General features: G+C 45.8%; 2 protein-coding genes across 2 annotated transcripts in view; one reads left to right on the plus strand and one right to left on the minus strand.

Moving 5' to 3' along the window:
* PI4KA (phosphatidylinositol 4-kinase alpha) overlaps window positions 1–24,614 on the plus strand; it is a 118,311-nt gene that overhangs the window by 41,275 nt on the left and 52,422 nt on the right. The window contains exons 14-19 of the mRNA XM_035706280.2: window positions 1,118–1,250; window positions 2,901–2,996; window positions 3,371–3,554; window positions 4,047–4,150; window positions 6,301–6,469; window positions 9,337–9,387. Coding sequence (XP_035562173.1) covers window positions 1,118–1,250; window positions 2,901–2,996; window positions 3,371–3,554; window positions 4,047–4,150; window positions 6,301–6,469; window positions 9,337–9,387 — 737 coding nt within the window. The remainder of the gene's footprint in view (window positions 1–1,117; window positions 1,251–2,900; window positions 2,997–3,370; window positions 3,555–4,046; window positions 4,151–6,300; window positions 6,470–9,336; window positions 9,388–24,614) is intronic.
* SERPIND1 (serpin family D member 1) lies at window positions 13,952–23,078 on the minus strand. The gene is given in 6 exon segments (XM_035706281.2): window positions 13,952–14,672; window positions 14,675–14,789; window positions 15,473–15,617; window positions 17,330–17,603; window positions 20,690–21,579; window positions 22,832–23,078. Coding segments are annotated over 6 exon segments (1,539 nt in total). The 5' UTR covers window positions 22,873–23,078; the 3' UTR covers window positions 13,952–14,598.

Consider the following 24,614-nt stretch of genomic DNA (forward strand, 5'->3'; position numbering starts at 1 on the left):
GAAGTTGTGGCTGGGCTGTGCACCTTGCCCTGTACTTGGGCACATTCCTCCTTTATACCTTGCCTCATGGCTTTCTCTACATGACTGCCCTCTGGGCTCCAGTTCTTTCCTTTCTCCGCCTTCCCCTGGCATATACTCCTGCCACCACTGAGGGGCCTTCTAGTCTCACTTTCTCTTTGTTTTTGGCTCCTGCTATCATGGAGACAATCTAAAGCATGAGTCTGACATATCCTGGACACTGGGCCAGGAGCTCTCCATGCTTGATCTCAGCTAGTCCCTATCCCTGCCTCATGAGTGTATTATCATGTTTCTATGACAAGGACATGGGGATCCCTGGGTGGCGCAGCAGTTTGGCGCCTGCCTTTGGCCCAGGGCGCGATCCTGGAGACCTGGGATCGAATCCCACGTCGGGCTCCCGGTGCATGGAGCCTGCTTCTCCCTCTGCCTATGTCTCTGCCTCTCTCTCTCTGTGACTATCATAAATAAATAAATAAATTTTTTAAAATAAAAAATAAACTATGACAAGGACATGGGCTTAGAGCAAATCTGGTCACCTGTAATCATTAACATTCATCGATGCCTGTTTCCTGCTGCGACTCTAATGTTGTATTGCTCATTCAACTTGGTCAGTCCTGTGAAGGTGGGTGCTTATCCTCTCCTTTCAGATGAAGAAACCCAACCTCCAAGCAGGTGACTTTTCACTGGACCCTGGGATAAGGAGGGGTCTCTGTGGCTCTAAAGCTCCTACTCTCACATTCACCACCGCCCCCCCCCCCCCCTTTACTGGTTTTGTGCACATTAGCTAGATAACCCTTAGGGACAGGACCACACCTCATCCTCAGGGCTGGGTACCTGTAGATGTTCATCAGGACTTTCAAACCATTTCTTAAGAAATTGCTATGTTACCCATTTATCACTTTGCAAACTAAATATTCTTCCTTTTATTTAAATGTGTTTATTTCATCCTTTCTGTTCTCTGAAATATTTGGTCAAATCATTTTAGAGGATTGTTTTATAAACTAAAAATCATCAGCATATTGTTTTGGTTTTGAATTATGGACACGGGGATAGGAAGTGACAGGCTTAACCAGATACATGCTTAAATTTTTACATTTAGTCGCCGGCAATGATATAAAAATCAGTGTAACCAACGAGCATTCTGAGTCAACCCTGAATGTCATGTCGGGAAAGAAGAGCCAACCCTCCATGTATGAGCAGCTCCGAGACATTGCCATTGACAACATCTGCAGGTGGGAGACTGGCCAGAGGGATGGGTGACCTGGGGAGGAAGGAAACAAGTTTCAGATAAAATCACTAAAAAATGAAAAATGTTTATAGCTTGTTTCTGGGGGCATCTGGGTGGCTCAGCAGGTTAAGGATCTACCTTTGGCTTAGGTCATGATCCCAGGGTTCTGGGATTGAGCCCCACGTTGAGCTCCCTGCTCAATGGGGGAGTCTACTTCTCCCTCTGCCCTGCCTCCTGCTCATGCTCTTGTGCTATTTCCCTCTCTCAAATAAATAAATTTTATTTTTTAAAAATTGTTTCTGATTATTGTAAACCTACACCTGATTTTAAAAGAGAGAGAATTACACATTTTTTTTAAGATTTTTTTTTTTTTTTTATTCATTCATGAGAGACACACACACACAGAGAGAGGCAGAGACACAGGCAGAGGGAAAAGCAGGCTCCATGCAGGGAGCCCGACACGGGACTCGATCCCAGGTCTCCAGGATCAGGCCCTGGGCTAAAGGCGTCACTAAACCACTGAGCCACCCAGGCTGCCCTATTACACATTTTAAAATGATTTTTAAAAAAGATTTATCCATTTATTTCAGTGAGAGAGAGAGAGTGTGTGTGTATGTATGTGTGTGTACAGGCGGAAGGGGCAAAGGAAGAGGGTGAGAGTCTCAAGCAGACTCCATGCTCAGTGCGGAGCCTGACATGGGGCTCATTGTGGGGCTTGATCTCATGACCCAAAGATCACTACCGAAGCTGAAATCAAGAGTTAGATCCTTAAACGACTATGCCACCCAAGCACCCCACGTATTTTTTTTAATAAAGCTTCTTGTTTTTCTTTTCCTGATCATAAACATAACAAAAAACAGAGAAAATTTATGGAATGTAAAGTAGAAAGAAAAGAATTATCCGCCAGCCTACCATCCAGAGTGACAACACATTGTCACATTTTCTCTTTTTTTTCCTTGTAATTTTTAGTACAAGAGGCAGGTTTTATATGATTGCGTGTCCTTGCTGCCCAGGCTCCTTCCTGCTATGTGAACTCTTGCTTTCCAAACTCAGAAACCAGACATTCTGGTTTATATGAAAATCTCTCCCTCTGAATTCTTAATCCGTGCTCTCAGAAGCCCCATTGAGAGAATATAACAGTTCCTCTCTATCAGATGTACACTTTTCTCTGACTCTGGCCTGGGAGCCAAACAGATCCAGAGGGCAAGAGATGCCTTAAAAGATTTTGTGTCCTTAGGGGCTTTTAAAATTACTTTTTAAAATTAAAATGTTTTTCTCCATACTACTAAAACCTTAGTATATCATTTAATATTCCCCCAGCTGTCTTGGGACCATCTATGTTGAATCAGTTATTGTGACTTTTGTTAAGGAACAGTTCTGGAAATTTTAAATTGGAATCAGGGTGAGTTTAACATTCTGAAGGAAACGGTTCTGGTCAAATAATGAAGTTATTTCTGACTGTGATAGTTATCAAGTGGGCAAAATCTGCAATAATTCTTTGAATTCATTCTGTGTAATGATTTTCATTTGGATTTATGGGGGGAAAATGCTCGGAGTAGTTCTTTAAACTCTGCAGACTTGACAGACAAAAAGCAAACAGAAAACACTCATCTGTTCTGATGCCCAATGCCATGTGGGTTTCCTCCCGGCCCAGGTGCCTGAAAGCTGGCCTGACGGTGGACACGGTGATCGTGGAGGCCTTCCTGGCCAGCCTCTCCAACCGGCTCTACATCTCCCAGGAGAGTGACAAGTACGTCCCATCCTTGAGGGGCAGCCAGTTGTTCTCTGCAGCCCTGGAGGGGGGAGCGGGGGGCACCTGGTATCTCGAATGCCTGTGCTGCTTTCTTGCACTGGTGTAGAGTTATGCATCAGGTCCCACAATTTAAGGTGAAACCCACCTTAGAACGTTGATCCTGGACCACTGTTGGGGAGCAGAGAAAGACCTGTGCTTACTGCCTAGAGCCAGGACTTCGTGTTTCTTCTGGTAGTCAAGGGTTCTAGACTGCCACTGTCAGGGGACTGCTTCTTCAGAGCTCGTGGTAACCTCGAGGTCAGGGCTATAGCTTCTGGGTTTCGTTTCACAGAGGACTGTTCCCAGGATGCTTCTGTTTCTCCCTCCCACAGGGACGCTCACTTGATTCCCGACCACACCATCCGAGCCTTGGGACACATCGCAGTGGCCCTGAGGGATACCCCCAAGGTCATGGAGCCAATTCTGCAGATCCTGCAACAGAAATTCTGCCAGCCGCCATCCCCCCTGGACGTGCTCATCATCGACCAGCTAGGCTGCCTGGTTATCACTGGAAACGTAAGGCGGACCTGCCATGAAAGCCACTACCCCCTGCGTGCTTTGTTACTTGGACTCTCAGGAATGGAAAAATAGATTAAATTTACCCTGCAGATGAGTTAAATGCTCTCAACTGTCTTGACATCGGACAGGGAGATTTTTTCCAAGTAAAAGAGAATAGCGCGATAGCTCTATAAGAACTAGCAAAAGGAGGTTTTGTTTTGTTTTGTTTTGTTTTGTTTTTTTTCAAAAGGAGGTTTAAACTCATTTTTTGGCCGATGTTCATAATATGTAATAGGATTTAAGTTGAAACCATTTCCCTTTTAGCTTTTGTGGTTTGCTTAAAGCTTTAGGAATGGACGCCCTTGATGGTATTTTAGGCCCTTATGGTCCATATGTGATTCCAGTAGCTTTCGCTCTGAGTGATGGTGGAGAGGCCTTTTCCGTGTTCCAAGGAGGGACTTTCATGGAGAAGTCATGCCATGGTAACCTGTGTCCCTCACTCTCTTCCAGCAATACATTTATCAGGAAGTGTGGAATCTCTTCCAGCAGATCAGTGTGAAGGCCAGCTCTGTCGTGTACTCAGCTACTAAAGATTACAAGGATCATGGCTACAGGTAATTCTCTAGGTCTCATTGTCACTCTAGATCCTGACAGTTTTAACTCCTTTTAAAAATGTGAGGCTTGGGGATTTATGATTTAAATAAGCTTTTTTCCTACAAAAGCATTATGTGCTACAAATCAGCACACACACAGACAGAAAATGAAGATCTCATGCCACTGCCACTGGGAACTGAGCATCTCAGTGTCATTACCCCAGACCCCCACTGATTCCAGACAGGCTCAAAGTGTCCACCCAGCTGACCTGTTTTTTTATGCAATAGCACATCAGCCTTGCCGCTTCCTTCCATGTGCTGCCTTTAATGGCTGCCTAGTGTCCCATCATATAGCAGCCCTGAGAGTTTTCTAACCAGTGCCTAGCTTGGAGAATAGATAGTTTGCCAGTTTTCCTGCTGATTAGTGCTACATCGAACAACCTGATAGCTGTGTATCTGTGAGCATCTCTGATGCTTTCCTTATGATAGCTTCAGAGAAGTGAGACTTGGAGAGTCAAAGGGAATGGAACTTTCACATGCTCACATGTTTGTTTTTGTGTAAAGTCTGGCCAGTTTTCCTGGAAGACTAAAATATGTTTCCTTGCCTACTCTTTGCCCTTACTGTGAATGCCTTCAGGACAGGGACATGTTTTTCCATGTAAGGAGTTTTATAGATGTGGAGTTCCGTAAGAGTTTGACAGATCAAGGGAAGAGGACAGAGGGGCGAGGCAGGGAGGAAGAGATGTTGCCCCTTTGTTGGCATTTCTGTTCTCTCCTCCTGACTTTTACATGCAGGGCTCACTCTGACTCTCCAAGTCACTTTAGTGGGTGGGAGTGTGGCTATGTGACCTTTGAAAATGCTCACTTTCTCTGTGCCTTCATTTCTTCATCCATCATCCATCAAATGAACATCTTATCTCCAGTTGTCTGGGTAATTGAGATCACATATATAGGAAAGCTCTTGATAAATGTAAGCTCTTGGCATTGTCATTTCTTTGCCTTCTTACTGCTTCCATTGTGAGCCCAGGCTACTAGAACACTCTGAGGACTGGTTTAGGGAGGCAGCCAGCTCACCTCCCCTTGGTCCATTCATCTGTCCATCCTGTTCTCTGTGAAGAAACTGACACATAGACCAAAATACCTCTCTCCCTCATTGCTTCCTTGTCCTGAAAGTGACTCCTGTACCTCCTTGGCCCTCACACCTTCCCTTCCTTGTCTTTGCTCCTGCTGTTTTCCTTCGGACCCTTGCCTCTGTCTTGCTGCTATATGCAGTACTTGGCATTCTCCATGCCTACCATTCTTCAACTTCTGACTCTACTTCACTCTTCCATAAAGCCTTTTCTGATACTGCCATCAGAAGTTATTTGTCTTCTTCCTCACCAGTGGAAGCTTTTATTGCCATTCATTTGCCCATAGTTACCTCTCAGGATTTCACATGTCTGTGTAAAGGCATGCCATTTGGTGGAATATTTCTGGGGGCCAGATGGTATGTTCATTGCTTCATGTGGAGTGTTTCATTCTTCCTACACCCTGTGAGGAGGGAATTATATTATTCTTGTTTTATTCAGGAGGAAACTGAGGCTGAAAGATGAGCTGCTCACCTGGGGTCATGCAGCATAGAAGGGGCAGGCTTTGTCTGTTCCCAGCACCTGCAGAAGCCTGGCCAGCCTTGCTGATTTGCTGTGTCTCACTGGGGGGAGCATTGTCAGCTTTGTATCCAAGGCTTACCTGGGGCCAGCACCATCCTGAGGCAGGTTGTCCCAGGGCTACTGAGTGCTTCCTAAGTGTCTAATGTGAGCTAATACTAACATCAGCCCCAAGGTAGAAGCAGTGTAGGGAAGAAGCTGATCATGAGAGCAAAGTTTTGTGGGTGGTAATAGTGAATTAAGGCTACCTATAATTTGAGAGGAAAGCAGACTCCAGCCAGGAATTTAGCTATGTAGTAGGCTTTTAACGCTCAGAAGCATCCTAAGATCTTCACAAGTTCCATAGGTGTAGGTTCCCGGAACTGTTTAGGTCAGGAGAGGTTAAAACCATTTCCATAGCAGCTGACTATTCTTTAGGGGCTTCCATCCCCCTCTGAAGGGCTCCTTTGTTCACAGGAGTTAGCCTGCCTCACCCCTGCAATGCAGGCCCTGTGTTGTGGCAGCTGTCATTTCTCTACCCACCAGGCACTGCTCCCTAGCAGTGATCAACGCCCTGGCCAACATCGCAGCCAACATCCAGGATGAGCACCTCGTGGACGAGCTGCTCATGAACCTGCTGGAACTGTTTGTGCAGCTGGGGCTGGAGGGGAAGCGTGCCAGCGAGCGGGCGAGCGAGAAGGGGCCTGCCCTGAAGGTAGGAAGGGAGGAGGGCAGTCATCCTGGGGCATCTGGTAGAGGGCAAGAACAAAGGTTCATTCTCAGGGGTGCTGGCAGGGGTTCGGAGAAGGTGGCTTTCTTGTAAGACCATGTCTGGCTTGAGCAGCTACCTCCCTGGGCCCAGGGTGGTAAGAGACAGCAACCTCATACGGATTCCCCCAGACCCTTCTCTTCCTTCTCTCGGCCATCATGAAGCCAGGGAGTGGAGGCTTTCATCAGAATACAGTGATAACATGAGAAGGGCCAGATCTGACCTAATCTGGGTCATCCAGGGAGACAGGCCCATGAGGACACACAAAATGACAGGTCTCAAGCCCCCAAAGAGACAAATTGGGGAGGTTGAGGCAGGTTAAGCCTCCTACCCCATCATTTCCCTTTGACATGTCATGTTGGTGCCAGTTTCTCCACTTTCATCCTCTTTTGTCTTTTCTTCCCACCTCCCCAGACATTACTATTTACTTATTATGTGCCTAGTCAGGAGTCAGCCCACCTTTTCTGTAAAGGGCCAGATTATACTTGTTTTAGGCTCTGTGGGTCATATTGTCTCTGTTGCAACTACTCAGTTCTTTCCTGATAGCATAAAGCCAGTTAAAGAATGGGTAGCCATACTCCCATGAAATTTTATTTCAAAGAACAGGTGGTGGGTCAGATTTGGCCATGGGCCACAATTTCTTAACCCTTGTTCTAAGAGCTGAGATTAGAGAAGTGAATGGACAGACAAGGTGTGTCTGCTCCTACAGACAGCAAAAACAAACAAAAAACAGGGCAGTGTGGAGAGGAGCACTTTAGATCAGGCTGTGTGAAGGCTTAAGGAGCTAAGTAGGAAACTAAGTGTAAAGGAGCCCTGTGTGTGAAAATCTTAGCTAAGGAGGAGTAGCTGGTGTGAAAAGGGGTTCTAGGAGTCTTGGCTCTAATTCATCTTTGCTCTGATGGACCCCTCAACAGTGATCTGGGCGATTTGTAAAATCCTCCAGACTAGTGCACAGCTGGATCATCCTTATACACAATAGAGAGGTACCTTGAGGCATCTGTCATGTCCAGTGAGGCCTTTGGCATGAGAGAGGGCTGCTCAGAGAACCCAGGAGGCACTTGGCACCCAAGAAAGCAGAAACTGTGGTGTGTCTGTTCTCCTTTCCTCCCCTGGAAATTGTACCTCCAGGCCCAGAAGGATACCTCCTGGACCCAAGGGCTGCTCCCCTCTGCCAGCTTTTCCTATGAGTTTAATCTCAAGACTCAGGATGTAATGTTTCATTCATGGGCTGGGGGTAGGGGTTGTGCCCCAGACATTGCAGGTCCTTTTTCTGCCCTCCAGATGCAGAGCTGTGAATTCTGTTCTTTGCAGAATAGTTTCTGTTTACGATCATGCTGGGAATAGTCCAGTGTATACTGAGCAACTGCTATACTTCCCCCTTGAGATGGAATAAGGAGGGCTTGCAGGATCAATGCGAGGGGATGAGTCAACATGCGCCCCATTGAAGACAAAGAGCTATGATTATAAATTAAGAAATGACCATTCTTCCTAGTCATCGCATGTGTGGGAGGCCCTTAGTTTCCAGAAAGGAGCAGGCAGGGCTTGAGATGCTGCCCCTGCTGCTGAGTGGCCGTGGGGCTTTGGCAAGCTACTCAAACCCTGTTTTCTCCCCCAAAGATTTAGTTATTACATATGAAATGCTTGGAACAGGGCCGCCCAGGTGGCTCAGCAGTTTAGCGCCACCTTTGGCCCAGGGCGTGATCCTGGAAACCTGGGGTCAAGTCCCACGTCGGGCTCCCTGCATGGAACCTGCTTCTCCCTCTGCCTGTGTCTCTGCCTCTCTCTGTCTCTGTGTCTCTCATGAATAAATAAATAAAATCTTAAAAAAAGAAAAGAAAAGAAAAGAAATGCTTGGAACAGTGCCTGGCATGCAGTGGGTGCTCAATACCCTTAGCTGCTACTGTTAATATAAAAAATAAATTGATTGTGCTTAGGTGGGTGCTTCCAGAACTTAGTCTCATCAGTGCATACTGTAGGCCTTACTTGTGTGTCCAGCCAAGGAACCTACCTTTTATTTTTTATTTTTTTTTTTTTAAATTTTTATTTATTTACTTATGATAGTCACAGAGAGAGAGAGAGAGGCAGAGACACAGGCAGAGGGAGAAGCAGGCTCCATGCACCGGGAGCCCGACGTGGGATTCGATCCCGGGTCTCCAGGATCGCGCCCTGGGCCAAAGGCAGGCGCCAAACCGCTGCGCCACCCAGGGATCCCAAGGAACCTACCTTTTAATAGTTATTTTTTGAGTAACCCCCAAATTTTCCATAGCTCGGGAAAAATACCTGTTTATTATAGAAAAGACACAGAAACCTATAACTAGTAAAGTAAAAAGCACCCATAATTCCTTTATTCAGATATACTCATCTTTGACATTTTGAAAGATTTTCTCCTAGATTTTTATCTAGGAGATAAAATGTATTATGCAAATGTATTATTTTACATAATCGGGATTATATCATAGTATACTCTAAAATCCTGTTTTTTGTTTGTTTGTTTGTTTGTTTTTCCTGTTAAAAATTTGCCATGGGAAAAAAAAAAAAAATTTGCCATGGTCACTTTCCAAAGGGACTAAATATTTTTGAGGAAGTTGTCTTTTTAACAGCCGTGTGGTATTTGATTTTACACAGGTGCCATGATTTATGTAATCATTACTGTTTGACATGTTTCCATTTTTTTTGCTGTTAAAATGATGTTAGATGAATATGTTAATGTATCACTATATATCTCATCATTTCTCTGAAATTAACACTATGTCTTTTTTCTTTTTAACGAGAGAAACACATGCTTTCAATGACTCGATTCTTTTATGTTCTAGGCTTCTAGCAGCGCGGGGAACTTGGGTGTACTCATTCCTGTAATTGCTGTGGTGAGTATTCATTAACTGAGTGGTATCAAGCTTCAGATACTGTGCTCATATTTTCAGTGTTGCACAGCAAATTCCTTAGCAAAATGCTGTTTGGAGGCCCAGTGATTCTGTACATGTGGCTGTATTTCTGCCACCACCAGCTGTTCTGTGACTGTCCCATAGGTATGTGCCTGTTGTGGCCACACCAACCCTCTTTTACCATGTTCTGCCTAAATCTCCTTGCCAGTTGACCAGGGAACCTTTGTTGGTTCCCTCTTGTGTGGCTCCCAGATCTGAAATGTGACTCCAGGTTTGTCCTGTGTCTTATGCCCTGCTCTTGTGCCTCTGACTAGTGGTGGGCAGGCTCTGCTTCCATCCTCTTCCCCATCCCTTTCTGTGAGATGAGGCCTGGGGCCTCTGCATGGTGCTTGGTGCTTGGAACTGTGGCCCTCAGTGCCCTCTGAGGTCATTCTTTGGCACACAGCCTGCCCCCCACCCTGGTGGACAGTTCACAGTATAGGCTCCAAGCCCTGCCACAACATTGCTATGGTAGAGTCTGTCTCCGACTTGCAGCCACTTCTTCCCAAATGACCTTTGTAGAAGTTGTTTTTCCCTTTCTTAATTGTTCCCAACTGCGAGTCCTAAGCTGTGACCTAGGGTTCTAATATTTGTTTTCATCCATGATTCTCTAGCTTCCACTAAACCTGCATTCTGGTTAATCCCTCCTTCTGCCTTCCAGGTCCTTCCCACCTTTCCCCACACCTAGTAGTTCGAGTCTTGAGCACTTACATGTGTGTCCCTTCACATGGAATACCAGAGGGATTGACCTCTAAGCTGCTGGGGCGACCCAGGGTTGTAGAGATCAGACAGGTGGTTGGAGAGGCACCTCTCCTGATCTCAATTTCTGTCATTTCTGCAGTCTAGGAGTTCATCATTCAGAATCTGGGGACCTTTGGGGCCTGATTTTATTAGCTGGCCATGGTGGCTAAAAAATAGCAACTGACTGGTTTACTACCATTTGCCTTTAAGATGTCACAGGTTGCACTTTGTGGAGCATTCCACTTGCATTCACATTCCTTCTGCTTGTCCTTTTCTTTCGTGTCTCCCCCGCCCTGTAAGTGGCTGACTCGAGCAGGAGCCAAGTTGCTTGTTCCCCTGACGCATCTGTGTTAGGACAGTCTCCTTTGCCTGAGTATGCTTGAGGAGACAGGGGCCTGCAAGTTTGCTTGCGCCTGTAGCTGCCTCCCTTTATCCCTCTCTCTTGCGGACCTTACCACCGGTAATCAGGTGCTCTCCCACAGCTCTGGGGATTTGTGAATGGCCAGGACTCTCTGCAGTGGTATTTTTCATCACTGCCTCCATTGTGTTTTGAAAACATAAACCTTTTCACTTTGTACTTAATGTTGATTAGTGTACAATTGTGTTTTAGAAGTACCACCGTACATGGATCCTTTGTTTGGCCTAGAGGGAAAGGTGAGGGGCATATAGTCCACAGTGCTCTCAGCCTGTTGGAGGGGAAAAAGGCCAGCAGCAGGTTCCACGAGGGAGCATGTTTGGAGTAAATTCTCCGACCTGTGTGCCTGTGAACTTCCATGCATGTGTAGCTGTTGTCATTTAGAGCTTAGTAACTGCATAGTAGAAATTCATAGGGGGCACTTTGTACTTTCCGGGAGTAGTGACTGATGAGGTTGGTTGGGAGCACATAAGTTTTTGAGTCACAGGGACCAGGGTGGGATCCTGGGTGAGCATCACAGCCTCTCTATGCCTTTTCTGCCCACAGAGCTTCTCGAAAAGATGGAGATGACCCTCTGAAGTGCCCGGCTGGGTCAATGTAGGCATGACTGTTAGCAGTGATAGGCAAGCACATACTCACTTAAAATACTTTGTTTACTTCACTGCAGTGACCTTTTACATGAATAGAATAAGCATTGTAGTCTTAACAAAAGTTAATGGTTATATTATGGGGGAGGAAACAAATATTTGATTCTATTGCTCAACAAAGAGCACAGAGATCATGGGATCTTGCATTTGCTTTCTGGTTTGCCCCTTGGACCCCCTAGGAGAAACTAGTTTCCAAACTAGCTTCCAAAGCTTTTTCTCCTCCTCCTCCTCCTCCTCCTCCTCCTCTTCCTCCTCCTCCTCCTTCTTCTTCTTTTAATGTTTTGTCTTTCTTTCTTTCTTTTGGAACAAGATACTCTGTTTTGGATCTTTTTTTTTTTTTTTTTTTTTTTTATTTATGATAGTCACAGAGAGAGAGAGAGAGAGAGAGAGGCAGAGACATAGGCAGAGGGAGAAGCAGGCTCCATGCACCGGGAGCCTGATGTGGGATTCGATCCCGGGTCTCCAGGATCGCGCCCTGGGCCAAAGGCAGGCGCCAAACCGCTGCGCCACCCAGGGATCCCCTGTTTTGGATCTTTTGATGACAAAGTGTCTCCAGGTACTTAGTTCAGTGGAAGTGCCAGTGGATTTGGGGCAGGAACCCTAAGTGTCTGTCCAAATGCAGCTTATCAATGATTTATTAGTGACCTTAGGAACCTGGAGGGTGTCACTGGAGACTGGGTCATGTGATCTCTGATGTTCCTTCAGAGCTTAGGTTTGGCGATCTTTGACCTGCAACTTTGTAGAATAATATTTCTTCAGAAATATAACTGATTAAATTGCTTTTCTTAGTATCTAATTAATTAAGTACCTTGAAAAGTATCTAATGCTTAGAGTCCTGTGTGTTCCACTATTGTAGTGATGTGATAAGCTGTGCCTCTTGCTCAGAAAACATTTGTGTACTTTACTTAGAGCTAGTATACCTATGCCACTAGTAATTTTTGTGACCTTGGACAGGTTACTTATTCTCTCAGTGCCTATAAAATTAGATTTGTGGACTAACAGATTTTAGGTCATGGACTCCTTTGAAAGTCTTGCCCTTTCCTTCCATAAGAGTGCATCTCTTCACAAGGTTTTGCTTTACTCTCAGAAAGTTGAGTGGGAGAAGCCTGCTTAGGACTCCTCAGTTAGGAACCCCTGGACTAGATACTCTCTCAGACAAAGATAATAACAAGAAGTCCTTACCTACCTTTTGCTAAGTACCAAACACTGATGTAAATCCATTCCAGTCATTAACTCAATTAATTCTTACAACAATCCTGGAAGGTAGGAGCTGTTATTATCCCTATTCTATAGGTGGGGAAACAGAGGCACAGAACTTGCCTCAGAGTCCCATAGTTACTAAATATTAGAGCCAGGGTGGGACCCAGGCAGCCTGGTTCAGGGTCTTTGCTCTGAATTAATACTCTATTGCCTTGAAATCTGGATCAGCTAGTTCCTTAAAGAGGGTGTCAGTGCATTCTAAGTGGATGTAGGTGAACAAAAAGCCTGAAGGCTGGAGGGCCTTGATCTGGACTGGGTCACAGAGGAGTCTGGGCTGGCTCCAGCAGAGATGGGGCAGGCCACATCAGAAGGGAGATAGTTAACTTTTGGGTAGGGGACAGACGTGACAAAAGGGTACAGGGAGAGTTTTTGAGAGAACCACATTTAGGAATGGGAGAAACATAGGGAATTAGAATCAGGACAAGAAATGCAGGACAAGCACCAGGAAAGGACAGTGTAGAAGTGCATTGGAGAAGGAACTCAAGGAGTGGGGTCTCAGCCAGCTCCCCGAGAGGTCAGGCGGTTTGACAGGGAAAGACGTAGCCTCCACCCTACACTGGGCATTGGATACAGAAGGTAGAGATCCTGGTGCAGAAGGTTGGAAAGAAGCTGGTGAAGAGTGTATTAGCAACAGCAGGGCCTGGGCAGATCATGTCTCTTCTGAGACCTTGAACTGTTTCTTCAGCTGCCAAAAGGAGGTGATAACAGTGTGAACCTCCTTGCGTTGGTGTCAGGACTCAGTGATAACCTACGGGCATATCCATCACAGTACCTCTTACAGTGGGGAACATTAGGTGCTCCCCTTTTGCTGCCACCATGACTAGTGTTGGTCTCACTGAGTCTGAAGCCCTCTGAGACAAGACTCAGTGGGTGACCTTGGTATCAAGCCAACCTGTGCTCAAACTCTGCTCTTTCTCCTCTGCAGAAAAGGGAAGAGAAAGCCTCTCTTACAGGGTTCTGGGGGTCATAGATAGCTGCACGCACAGCACTTCTGATGCTCTCCCTGTCACTGCCCAGAGTCCCCAGCACTGCAGAGGCACCAGCACGCTTGAATTCTGAGCAGCCTTTTTAGATTCCACTGGTCTTACCCAAGTAGCAGAGACATTTAAATGTCACCTGCTTTCTCAAACCAGACCCACTATGGGAGCTTGTCTGAGGGTCTCCCTGTGTCCGGGGATGAAAGCCATAGCATTTGCCCCCACAAGGACTGGCATTTCAGGAATTTCCATGAAGCTTCATCCACAGCACCTTTGCCCCCACGATTTAGCAACACTCACCATGTCCTGATCCTGAGGAGTATGCCTGCTGTGTAGCACATGAGTCACCATGAAGAATCAAGTTGTTTTTTGTCAACCTCTGTCACTCCTGGGGATGTCAGCTATTTTGAATTTGGTCTTTCTTAGTTACTTGAACCTCAAAAAAGAGAATTATAACAGACACACAGTAAAAGTGGCGATATTTATTTATCTCTAAGGTGGAAAGCATGGCCACGTGTACACACTGTCCTCTGGGCAGCAGTGAGGTGACAGCAGAAGTATAGATGACATTTAACATCAACTTGGAAAGTTGGGCCTTGAGAGAATTAAGCCCTAACACCTAGGGCACTCCTTGAATGTCACAAGGTTGTTCCTGTCCTGGGCACCATCTTTGGGAGAGGTGAGAGATTAGTCCTGCAGCTCATTTCTGTGTTCTGTGTTCAGATGAAGAGCGCCGGCAATTTGAGTAAAAGAGCCGAAAGTTCAAGGATTAGGTACTGCAGAGGAAGGAGGTGCACAGGCAGGCCCTCCACAGGTTTGCACTGAGGAAGTGGGAGTAAGCCAGTCTCTATGTTGCTGACAGCCTCTAGGTAACAGCTGACGTATCACAGGTACGTTCACTTCTACGAACTGCTGGCATTGTTCACTGTGCTGAACTGATTCCGGTGAGCTTCTCAGTCATTTGTAAATTTCTCCTCTCCAATGGGCCTCGATTTCAGAATGGTAGCATAAACCACAAAAGCCATGATGCCAAAACATCTCCGTTCTCATTGTTAGAATGGAACCAGAATTACAGAGTGCCCCCAAAACACTTCAAATGCCCAGACCTCCACCTTTAAGACTTGGTGGGGTTGGCAACTCTCCCCATGAAGAGCAGACAGCTGGTGCGGTGCTCATAGACGAGGAAGAGAAGGGGCGGTCGACAGTGAACCGGACTTGGGTGGACAGCGGCATGAACCCCACTGTGGTCACGGCGGCAGCTTGGGTGCCCTCCTCATTCACCGTGATGGTACCTTGGTGCTTGAACTGTTTCAAAATGGAAAGGAAGTTGTCAGATCCCATCAGTGAGCACACAGAAGGATAGATGATATAGTGAGTCTCCTCTCATTTAGGGTAGAAACACCACATAACAAGGCACAAACCACAGCTGGCCAAAATGACCCTTGAAGATCTCTGCCAGATGTGGTAATTGTGCTCAGAGGCTGTGTCATATAAATAGTATGTATCTCTATAAACTCCAACATCATAGTCTCTCATGGTGGTGGCCCATAGTATGAGTAATCTGCCAGCAAGACAGCAGCTGCACGCCCCGTCTCCCCTGTACTACGCTCTAGGTGCACTGCTAGAAGGATGGGGTCGGGTTTTTTGGACTGGTGTTCTCTCTTGTCTTGTAGTGTGTCTATTTTGTCAAGTTCAGTATGCAGGTCATGCATTTTTGCTGCATGTTAAAGGATCTTTCATGATTCAGCTGAGTGTCGCTATTTCAGGGGTTGGAACACATGCCTCCTCTCTTTCTGCAGTCAGTGAGAATGTGATTCATTCCCATGCTGCTCCCTAAAACAGACTACCCTACCCACACAGTATCTGGCAGACTGAGGGAGAGCAGATCCAGCACCCCTGACTTCTGAAGTCAGGACAGACAGGAGGGAGGCTTTGCTGGGGGCAGACCCTGGGCACAGGTGCGGAGGGTGGACAGAGGGAGAGGTTACCAGATCAATGGTGATCCTGTGGTCTGAGATTCCGGTCATATTGCTTTCTTTGTCAAACAGTGCTGTGACCCCCATTGACTTCAGGGCCTCTACCAGGTTGTAGTTCTTCTCCAGTTTGAATTTAGGCAGAAGTACCTCTCGAGTTCTGGGCAGAGAAGAAAAGGGTGCCCAGTTTTATTGAACTACAAGTTCCAAAAGAATCCTGTTTTTCCCTCAAATGCCCTCACCTCCTTTCCGCCACCAACCCCAGGTTGCTTTTACCACAGAATAAAATTTATATCACAGTACTATCAGTTGAGTTTTGGGGAAAGACCATCCATTATGATTCCAGTTTCTTAAAATGTAGGTATGGTTAGTGCTATCCAGTCATTTCCTCCATACTGTAGGGTTCATGTTCCGCCTTACGGGTCAGCAGCAGAACTGTTACTGGTTTATGGTTTGAAAGTATCTAAAACAATTCTCTTGATTCCAGGAATTTCTTGTTAAGTAATCAGTTGAATATCTGGTCAATATACAGAAAAAGGAACCCTTCACATGCCAGACAGTGTTGCATGTTCTCTGTCCTTGCTTCAACACATTCAGTCTTTACGGATAAATAGCAACTACAGTGCCCATGAGGCCAAATCCAGCACACAAAGGGGATAAAGAGACATCAGACACAGTCCCTCTTCTCAAGAGCTTGCTTTCCTTTTGGCAAGCCAGGACTCAAGTGTGTGAAGCAGCAAAATGGTAAAGGCGGTATGGTAACGTCTGAACAACTAGAACAGATCTCACTACTGGAGCCATCCAGGAGGGGGTGGGAAGGAGCAGGTATTCCTGTGGCCTAGAAAGCTGCCCACAGCCTGAGACATGGCGTGAGCAAAGCCTGGAGGACGCTTGAGCTGGACTGCCAAGGGGCACTGTTCAGGCTAGGAGGAAAGAGGAGGAGGGGCAGAGTAGGCCAGATGGGAGGCCTAGAAGCTGGGCTGTGTCCTGTGGGCAGGTGGCCCACAGAGAGCTTCGGAGCAGAAGAGCCGGGGCGGAAGAGTGTCTTAGGAATGCTGTTTGGAGACCAGTGCAGGGTGGCTAAAGGAGTGGAATGGGCAGGCTGGTTAAGCCTTCTTAGCTCAGGGTGGGATGTCATAGGCGATGAGGTTAGGAAAAAGAGGGGACATTTTTAAGGAAAAATTGACAGGGCCTGATGACTCATCCCCTCCCTGAGCAGATACCCTCTTCTAAGAGCCCTCTTCTCAGTTTGTTACATTTCTTTGCATTCTTGTCCCAAAAGGAGACCAACATCTAATAAAACAGAAATGCAACTTCTCTATTCTTTCTGGTGTGATATGCTAATAATTGTGGTAACTATTTAAAACCTGTAGTTTTGCCTATGGAGTAACAAATAATAATGGCAAATCATGAATGATGTGTCCCTAATGGGTTATGAGGACTGCAGGATTTCCTGCACAGGGGCGGCAGAGGTCATCACACGTACCAGGTGCTGCAAGGGATGCTCAGTATCACTTTTCTGTGTACTCTCTGTATCTCTCTCTGCGACCCTGGGAAGTCATGGAATCATGCTGCTTTCACAGACGATGAAGCCATAGAGCAAATAGGCGGCAGAGCCAGGACTGTTTCCACACTGGCTCTAAGTCACCTGTCCCTCACTTCTGAAAATGTGTGTGTTTCTCACAGATGCTGTCTGATTGCTTCTCACTGAGCAGGAAATTTGGGCTGAACTTACAAAAATGGCCCAGTATGGCAGTTCTTGGGTTTTTATGCACACATCTCCCTTCTCCTTAAAATGACCAAAACTCCCAGTGTTTCTGGTCTCTCCCTGCTTCCCAGAGATCAAAAGAACAAACATTCAACCTAAAGTACCTGTTGGTCATGCTTTTCTGCCATCTCTCCACCACCTGGGGTGTCAGCTGTGCCTCAAGTGTCTTCATCCCAGACAGCTTGTGCGGGACCACGATTAGCATGCTGATGCCCCCCACATACTCCAGTTGCAGGATATCACAGTCCAGCTCCTGGTCATTTGCTGCTAGAAAGTTCCCTTTGGTCTGCATCATGGAAACTTTGACCGCCTCTCGCTCATTCAGCCGAAAGTTGTGATTGTGTGTCATTTCTACTGGGAATTTATTCACCCAGGATCCTGTAAAGTCAATTAGAATAGGGCTTTTATTAAAATGTTATTTTAAAGCCATGGTCTACGCATGCGAGCATGCACCCGAAACACCTGGAGGGCGCGTTCTGGCTGCAGGGCCCACCCGCAGAGTCTCTGGTTCTGCTCTAATTGGAGCCAAGAACTTGCATTTCTAACAAGTTCCCAGGTGGTGCTGATGCTCCTGGTCTGGAGACCACACTTTGAGGACCACCGTTCTAAATGATTCCAAGGTCAGAATGCTAACATACTTGTAGGAAGTATGATAATGGTAGAAAAGTTAGATGGCTGGAATGAATTCTGGTTTAGAGGTGGGGGCTAAATAGTTGACTCTAGCAAGATCCCTAATGGGCCTGGACCTCTGTTGGTTGACCTGCAAAATGAGTACCTTTTTGCTCATGGCAACCCTGTTTCGATAGCCTTCATCCCGTCCACTCTGCGATTCCATAAGGACTAGAAGGATATACTGATGATGCCATCAGATCTTCATGTCAGATTTACGTGTAATGCTGTGTCCAGGAGTAAGCACATGTCTGTTTTAGCTTTAAGATACTAGTAACTATAACAATGGCTGCTGACTGACAACTAAGAGCTGGCCATGTGCCAGGCATTCCTCCAACCATCTTTCCTGTATCCTTCCTTTCCTCCCAGCAACCATATGTAATGTATGCTTTTTATTATAAGCCTTGTTTTACAGATGAGGAAACAGGTACAAAGACGCAAAGTAACTTGTTTCTAACTGGTGGGTAGAGCTGCTGGGATGAGATGAGTCTCTACCCCAGGCTTCTCAGCCTCAGCACTATTGACATTTGGCAGTTTTCTGTTATGGGGGCCGTCCTATGCATTGTAGGGTATTTAGCGGCACCCCTGGCCTTTACCCCTTAGATGCTAGGGCTGCTTCTTCCTTCCCCCCAGGTTGTGGCAACCACAGATGTCACTGTGCTTTTGCTGGAGCTGTCACATGTCTCCTGGGATTCTTTCCTTCTGACTTCCTCCTGACCCAACCTCTGTTTATATTGTGCTTTACAAGGTGGTTATAATATTTGTAATTAAAAATCAAATTAGTAACAGATTTAGGCGCTCACGATTAAAATTATATTTCTAGACTTTCCTTTCTTCTGATGAGCATCCATGAAAGATTGGGTGCTGCTAGCATTTCATCTCTCTGATTCCAATGTTAAATTAAGTGACTATCCAACAGGAGGGGAAAAGGATATGTATATATTTGCCACTTTGACCCCTTGGTGTGTGACACTGGTTACTAGGTGTTGGAGGTTACAAACTGACTGCCCTAGTCGTTCTGCAGGCCTTGCCGGCAGGAATAACTCACTGCTGGGTTTCTCTGCCTGCTCCTGATCACTCAGCCAGCCTAATGCAGAGGCGCTTGTGTCTGGGGTTCCCCACAGACCTGTAGAACTGAGGGTTTTGGTGCTGCCCAAGTAACTTACATTGACTGTCCTAAAGCTGTTCCTAAACATAGGTTAGTTGCTCATAGAAGCAGACTAAACGTCTCTGACAATATCATACCTACTTAGTATATGATATGACCGTGGCATCTGCAGTTTTACTCCTTCAAGATCATTGAGCTCTTGCCACCATATCAGGCTAGCACTGCATCACTGTCTCTTGCAGTGTTACACACAGCCCTATTAGAGTAGATTCATCAATATAAAGCTGAGGAAACTGAGTCACAGAAACATTGAACTTGCCTGAGGCTACATGACTAAAAAGTGGGGAGGCCAGGGCTTAAACTCATTTTTTCATTTCCATGTACTTATGATCAGTAATAAACAGTATACGTGTGCGGAGGCACCTGGGTGGCTCAGTCGATTGAGCTTCCGACTCTTGATTTCAGCTCAGGTCATGATCTCGGGGTCGTGAGATTGAGCCCCACTTCAGGCTCCATGCTGGGCTTGGAGCTTGCTTAGGATTCTTTCTCTCCCTCTCCTCCCCCTCCCCACTGCTTATGAGTGTGCTTTCTCTCTTAAAATATGTGTGTGTATTCATTATATATGTGGCATGTGTCTGTGTTTCTGTTACAAGCCTGTTAGAGCCTTAGCCTTTGATCAGCCACCACAATGCCAGTGGTGTTCCTAGCATTTGAGAGGGAAGCCCGAGAGGTCTGGCTCAGCCTCCATGCCCCTCCTGCAGCCTTGAGTGCTTCAGCCCTACTTTGCCTATCTGACAGATTGCCTGCCTGGCACAGCTACAGGGAGGCCTCGGCTTACCCTTAGCAGCCCCACCTCCCCAGAGCAGCAGCCAAGAGAGGGCCCCTATCCTTCACTGCTGTAACTAGTGTTGGAGCTAACAGGCGAGGAATTCTTTGTGTCTGCCCTTTGGCTCTCTAGGCTTGTAGAGTGAGGTAGAGGTTTCTTCTGGTTCAAGTCCCAATGAGAGCACTGTGCATGAGGTCTGGATTTTATGTCCATTGCCCATTTACTTCCAGGATCCCAGGGGTCCTATGTGTGTGTGTTGGGGGGGGGGGGATGTCCTTTCTTGTCTGGCCCAGAATAGTTGGTCTAGAAATAATAGTTTATTTCCCTACCCCCTCCTGCCCATTAATGCACAAGTGTCCCCAAAAGGACTTGCAAATATTAATGTAAGTCAAGCTGAACAGTTTTCAGATACCTGTCTTCAGCTTCTTGTCCATATTCCTGCTTACTGATAATTGGGAAAGGAAATTAAAAAAACTCAAATCCAGGATGGCCAAATGGTAAAAAGGTTTTTCATTTTTTCTTCCAATTTAACGAAGCACTGGAGACGGCCTGCCTGACACAACCTTAGTTATGCGCCTTACTGGCTGTGTGCCATGGGAGCATCATTTTACTTCTCTCTGCTTTGCGGCTCTGTCTATAAAATGGGATGCTAATAACAAGGTTGTGATGAAGTTTCAGTGAGCATAAAGCATAGAATTAGAGCCCAGTATCAGCTACTACCGACTTCATCCTGATCTTCCCTGTGTCTTGGTTTCCTGGATAAATCAGAACTAGAGCACACAGTTGTTGATGTTCAGTCCATCTGTGCACTAAAAGAGTATGTCATGAGTTTGTTTTGAGAAACCTAAAGCTATTTCTTACCTTTAAAGTAGATGCAGTTTAAAATCATCATCTGAGTAGCTGGGTCAATATTCTCCAGTGCGTCTTTTATGAGACCCTTGGTCAGCTTCAGAATGTGGTTATTGGTTTTTGATATGAAGGCAGGGTCTGAGAAGTCAGCCTCCTGGGCCTCTGCAAAGTAGTACTCTCTTACTTTTCTTTTGAAGTCATCCAGGATTGGAAATTGCTTTTGGACATAAAGGTCATTGACTGACCGCAGTGTGTACCCAAAATTCCTCCTGAAGAGGCGGTGAGTCAGTTTACGGAAGAGATTGTGAATGGTCATGATCTCATACTTGCTGCTGGCATTGACAAAGTCTTTGAAATGCAAAATTGAGTGCACTTGTTCATAAGTCTCCCCCTGGAGGCCAAAGGAAATCATACCCATGGCAGTGGAAATGCCCACTGGGGCTATGAAGATGTTGTCGGTAGAATGGGCCTGCTCCTTCAGTGCTCGGTAAAGGTTGAAAGCAAACTTGGCATTGAGGATGTTGAGACGCTGGATACGGCTCTTGCCTTGGAAGAGCTGGAGGATGTTCCCAGCAACGGCCTCTGAATCAGTTGGTGAAACTGCGTCGATGATGTCAATATAGTCATCATCTTCGCTGAATATCTTTTCTAGGTCCAGATAATCCTCGTCCTCCTCCCCCTCTGTGATCCAGTCATTGGTGACTGTGTTTTCCTTGTGGAAGTCAGCAGGGAGAAGGGACATGCTCAGGTTTTTGCTATTTAACTGCCTCCATTGGGAGTCTCTGGATGGAGAATCTTCCCCTCCTTCCTCAAGCTGACCAGCCAGGCTGTTGTTCGCACACATGGACGTTAAGATGAGAGAAATGATGAGGGGTTGGAACAGGCATTTCATTTTGGCAAAGCTAAAGTTGGGAGAGAAAACCAGCGACACTGTGAGAGGTAGCCTAGTGGACCTGCCACCACAGTGCTTGGAGGGCAAGCCCATGGCTTTGACCCAGGAAGATGCCCTGAGGGTGTCAGTCCTTAACCATTTTAAGATCATGCACTTTAAGAGAGACTGGTGAAGATAAACAGATACCCAACATTTTGTCTGGCTTCCTAAACCTATCTGAATGATCTGAAGGCCCCTAATTGAGAATCCTTTCTATAAAGATTCATGAAACTGTGACCATATAGATTTCTGGGGACTCAGCATTCTGAGGGAGTTTCTTTTTCATTCACTCACCAAACTTTGTCTCCTATTTTCTAAACAACATGTTAGGCACTGGAGGCGCAAAGGTATCCCCTATCACAGAACTCTGCCAGCAAGACAGGGAACAGATGTGCACAAAGCAGGGAGGCTGGGCAGCCCTGGTGGCTCAGCAGTTTAGCGCCGCCTTCAGCCCAGGGCGTGATCCTGGAGTCCCGGGATCGAGTCCCACGTCAGGCTCCCTGCATGGAGCCTGCTTCTCCCTCTGTCTGCATCTCTGACTCTCTCTTTCTGTGTCTCCCATGAATAAATAAATAAAATCTTAAAAAACAACAACAACAACAACAAAGCTGGTAGGGGTGCAGAGCTGGGGTGTGGCCCTGCTGCCTGTCATAGGAGCAGGGTGCCAGGAGAGCTTCCCCACTTCACGAAGAGGTGGGGCCTGAGTGGAGATGTTGAAAAATGCATCAGGCCAGGCTTTCTGAAAACAGATATCCTAAAGATATGTGAAATCCATCGCATTATTTGGGGTTGTGCAGTTTGCATAAGATTTGGAATTTGTCGTAATGCAGAGATCCTCTGGGTGCCTAGTGAAAGGTGGCTGGTGGCCTGTCTTTCCCCTGTGGTCTTTCCCCAGAGGCTATGAGGCTATATGGCTTACCACAGGTACGTTGTCTTCTCTGCATCTGTTACTTGGCTCACACTGCTGTCAGGAGGACCTACTGAATCTTTTTTTACTTAACTGCTTCTAGCATGGGGTTAGAAGTAATCTTACCAGGTGTATAAAGTCTGTGTGAGGTGATAAAGTCAGAAAGTTCTCACTAGAAGGCCTGAGGGGCAGTCCCTTTATTTAAATAAACAAGGTAAGTTTTTAATACATACACTGGGAGAAGCCCGTCTTTATCTACCCATCCCCTTTCTTATTCCAAGGAAGGATGTGTCTTAACTTGTCAAATCAGTTTTACCTGCCAAATGGCTTTCTCTTTCTCTTGCTTACTTCCTGCATATTGTATCCTGGGTAGATGAGCTATTATTTGATGCTTCCATGTTTCTGCAGAACAGCTACAGCAAGCATTTATAATGTTATACCATCTTACGTGATCCCAGCATCACTTCTGAAAAGCCTGGAAGGAAGAGCTGTATCTTGTCAAGTTTGTTGTGTGTGTGTAACCATCTCCTGTTAGGTAGATATTTGAGGATGAGAATATCTCCTTCCAGTCTAGGCCAGATATGAGTTACTGGCACCTGTGTTAAGTAAATATTTGGACTTGTTAGGCCTGAAAATGGGCCTAGCTATACAGATACCCAACTTGTGACCCTCTCAGTTTTGTTGTTGATGGCAGTGACTCTTTTTTTAATTTTTAAAAATATTTTATTTAAATTCAATTTGCCAACATATAGTATAACACCCAGTGCTCATCTCATCATGTGCCCTCCGATGCAGTGACTCTTGATAGAGTGTCTCCTGGATGCCAGGTGCTATACAAGGAATTTCTTTTTTATTATTATTTTTAAAGATTTTATTTATTTATTCATGAGAGACACAGGCAGAGGGAGAAGCAGGCTCCATCAGGGAGCCCGATGAGGGACTCGATCCCGAGTCTCCAGGATCATGCCCTGGGCCGAAGGTAGGCGCTAAACCACTGAGCCACCCAGGGATTCCCCAAGGAATTTCATCTGTATAACTTAACTTCATCCTTTCAGCATTTTATTGTTACTGTATGTGGCAATGGAACCTCTGCCTCTTTGCTTTGGAGCATTGGGATTGGTTTCTCTGCCCCCCAGTCTCCCTCCTTGGGTCTTCCCATATGGTACTATGAAAATAATCCGCTCAAATGTTGTTCTAATCACCACCGAAAGACTTTTGAATCACACATTTTAGAGAAGGCAAATCACATAGTTTCTGACTTTGAAAATGTCCGTGGTCTTTTCCTGCCCCACACCCTCCCTGCAGCACCCGCAGCTTCAGCTGCGGGTGCTGCACATGTAGCCTGCACATGAGAAACAATCTCTAATGTGTTGGCTGCAGATAGAACTGGGCCCAGTTTCCAGATAGAAGTGGACATAAAAATTGATAGCAGTACACTGTAAAAAGTTAGAAGAGAATGGAAGTCTCCTGGCTAGGCTATACTTAGAAAGATCCTTCTCAGGTAAAAACAAGGTTAAAAAAAGCAACAACTTGAATAAGAGTTCAGGGAAAGGAATCTGAGACCAGATAAGGAGGTAGAAGTGAAGACATTCATGATTTTTTTTTTTTTGACATGATTCTTAACCCCTGTGTTCATATGGTATATTGGGAAGCCTCTTATACCCTGTTCCTACATTATATGATGAAAAGCCAAAAATAGTGTTCATTATTCCCTTACCTGAGAAAGGAGAAAAGCTCTCTAATATTTTCTGTGGATTGAAATTAAGGATCTAAAAAACCAATCTTCCTAATCGTTTTGCCACTTAGTATAACAAGAATTATATAAGACACTAAAACTACCACTAGATTATGTCCAAGTGACTATCTTTGAAGAGAAGCAATATTTTTTAAAGGTAAACAATTCAAAAGTTTACTTTTCTGGGAACTTTATATAGCACTCTCTCATGCCAATTGTATGGAGCAAGGTTGGCCTTTATGGTCATGTATCAGAGCACAACACCTGGACACTCTAGTTCCTTCTTGGCTATGTCTTCAGCCCAAAGAGGGCAGATGTGATGGGAGAGAAGTAACTGCTTGAAATTTTAAAAACCTTTCATCTT

The sequence above is a fragment of the Canis lupus genome, chromosome 26 (genome assembly GCF_003254725.2).
Source record: "Canis lupus dingo isolate Sandy chromosome 26, ASM325472v2, whole genome shotgun sequence".
NCBI lineage: Eukaryota > Metazoa > Chordata > Mammalia > Carnivora > Canidae > Canis > Canis lupus.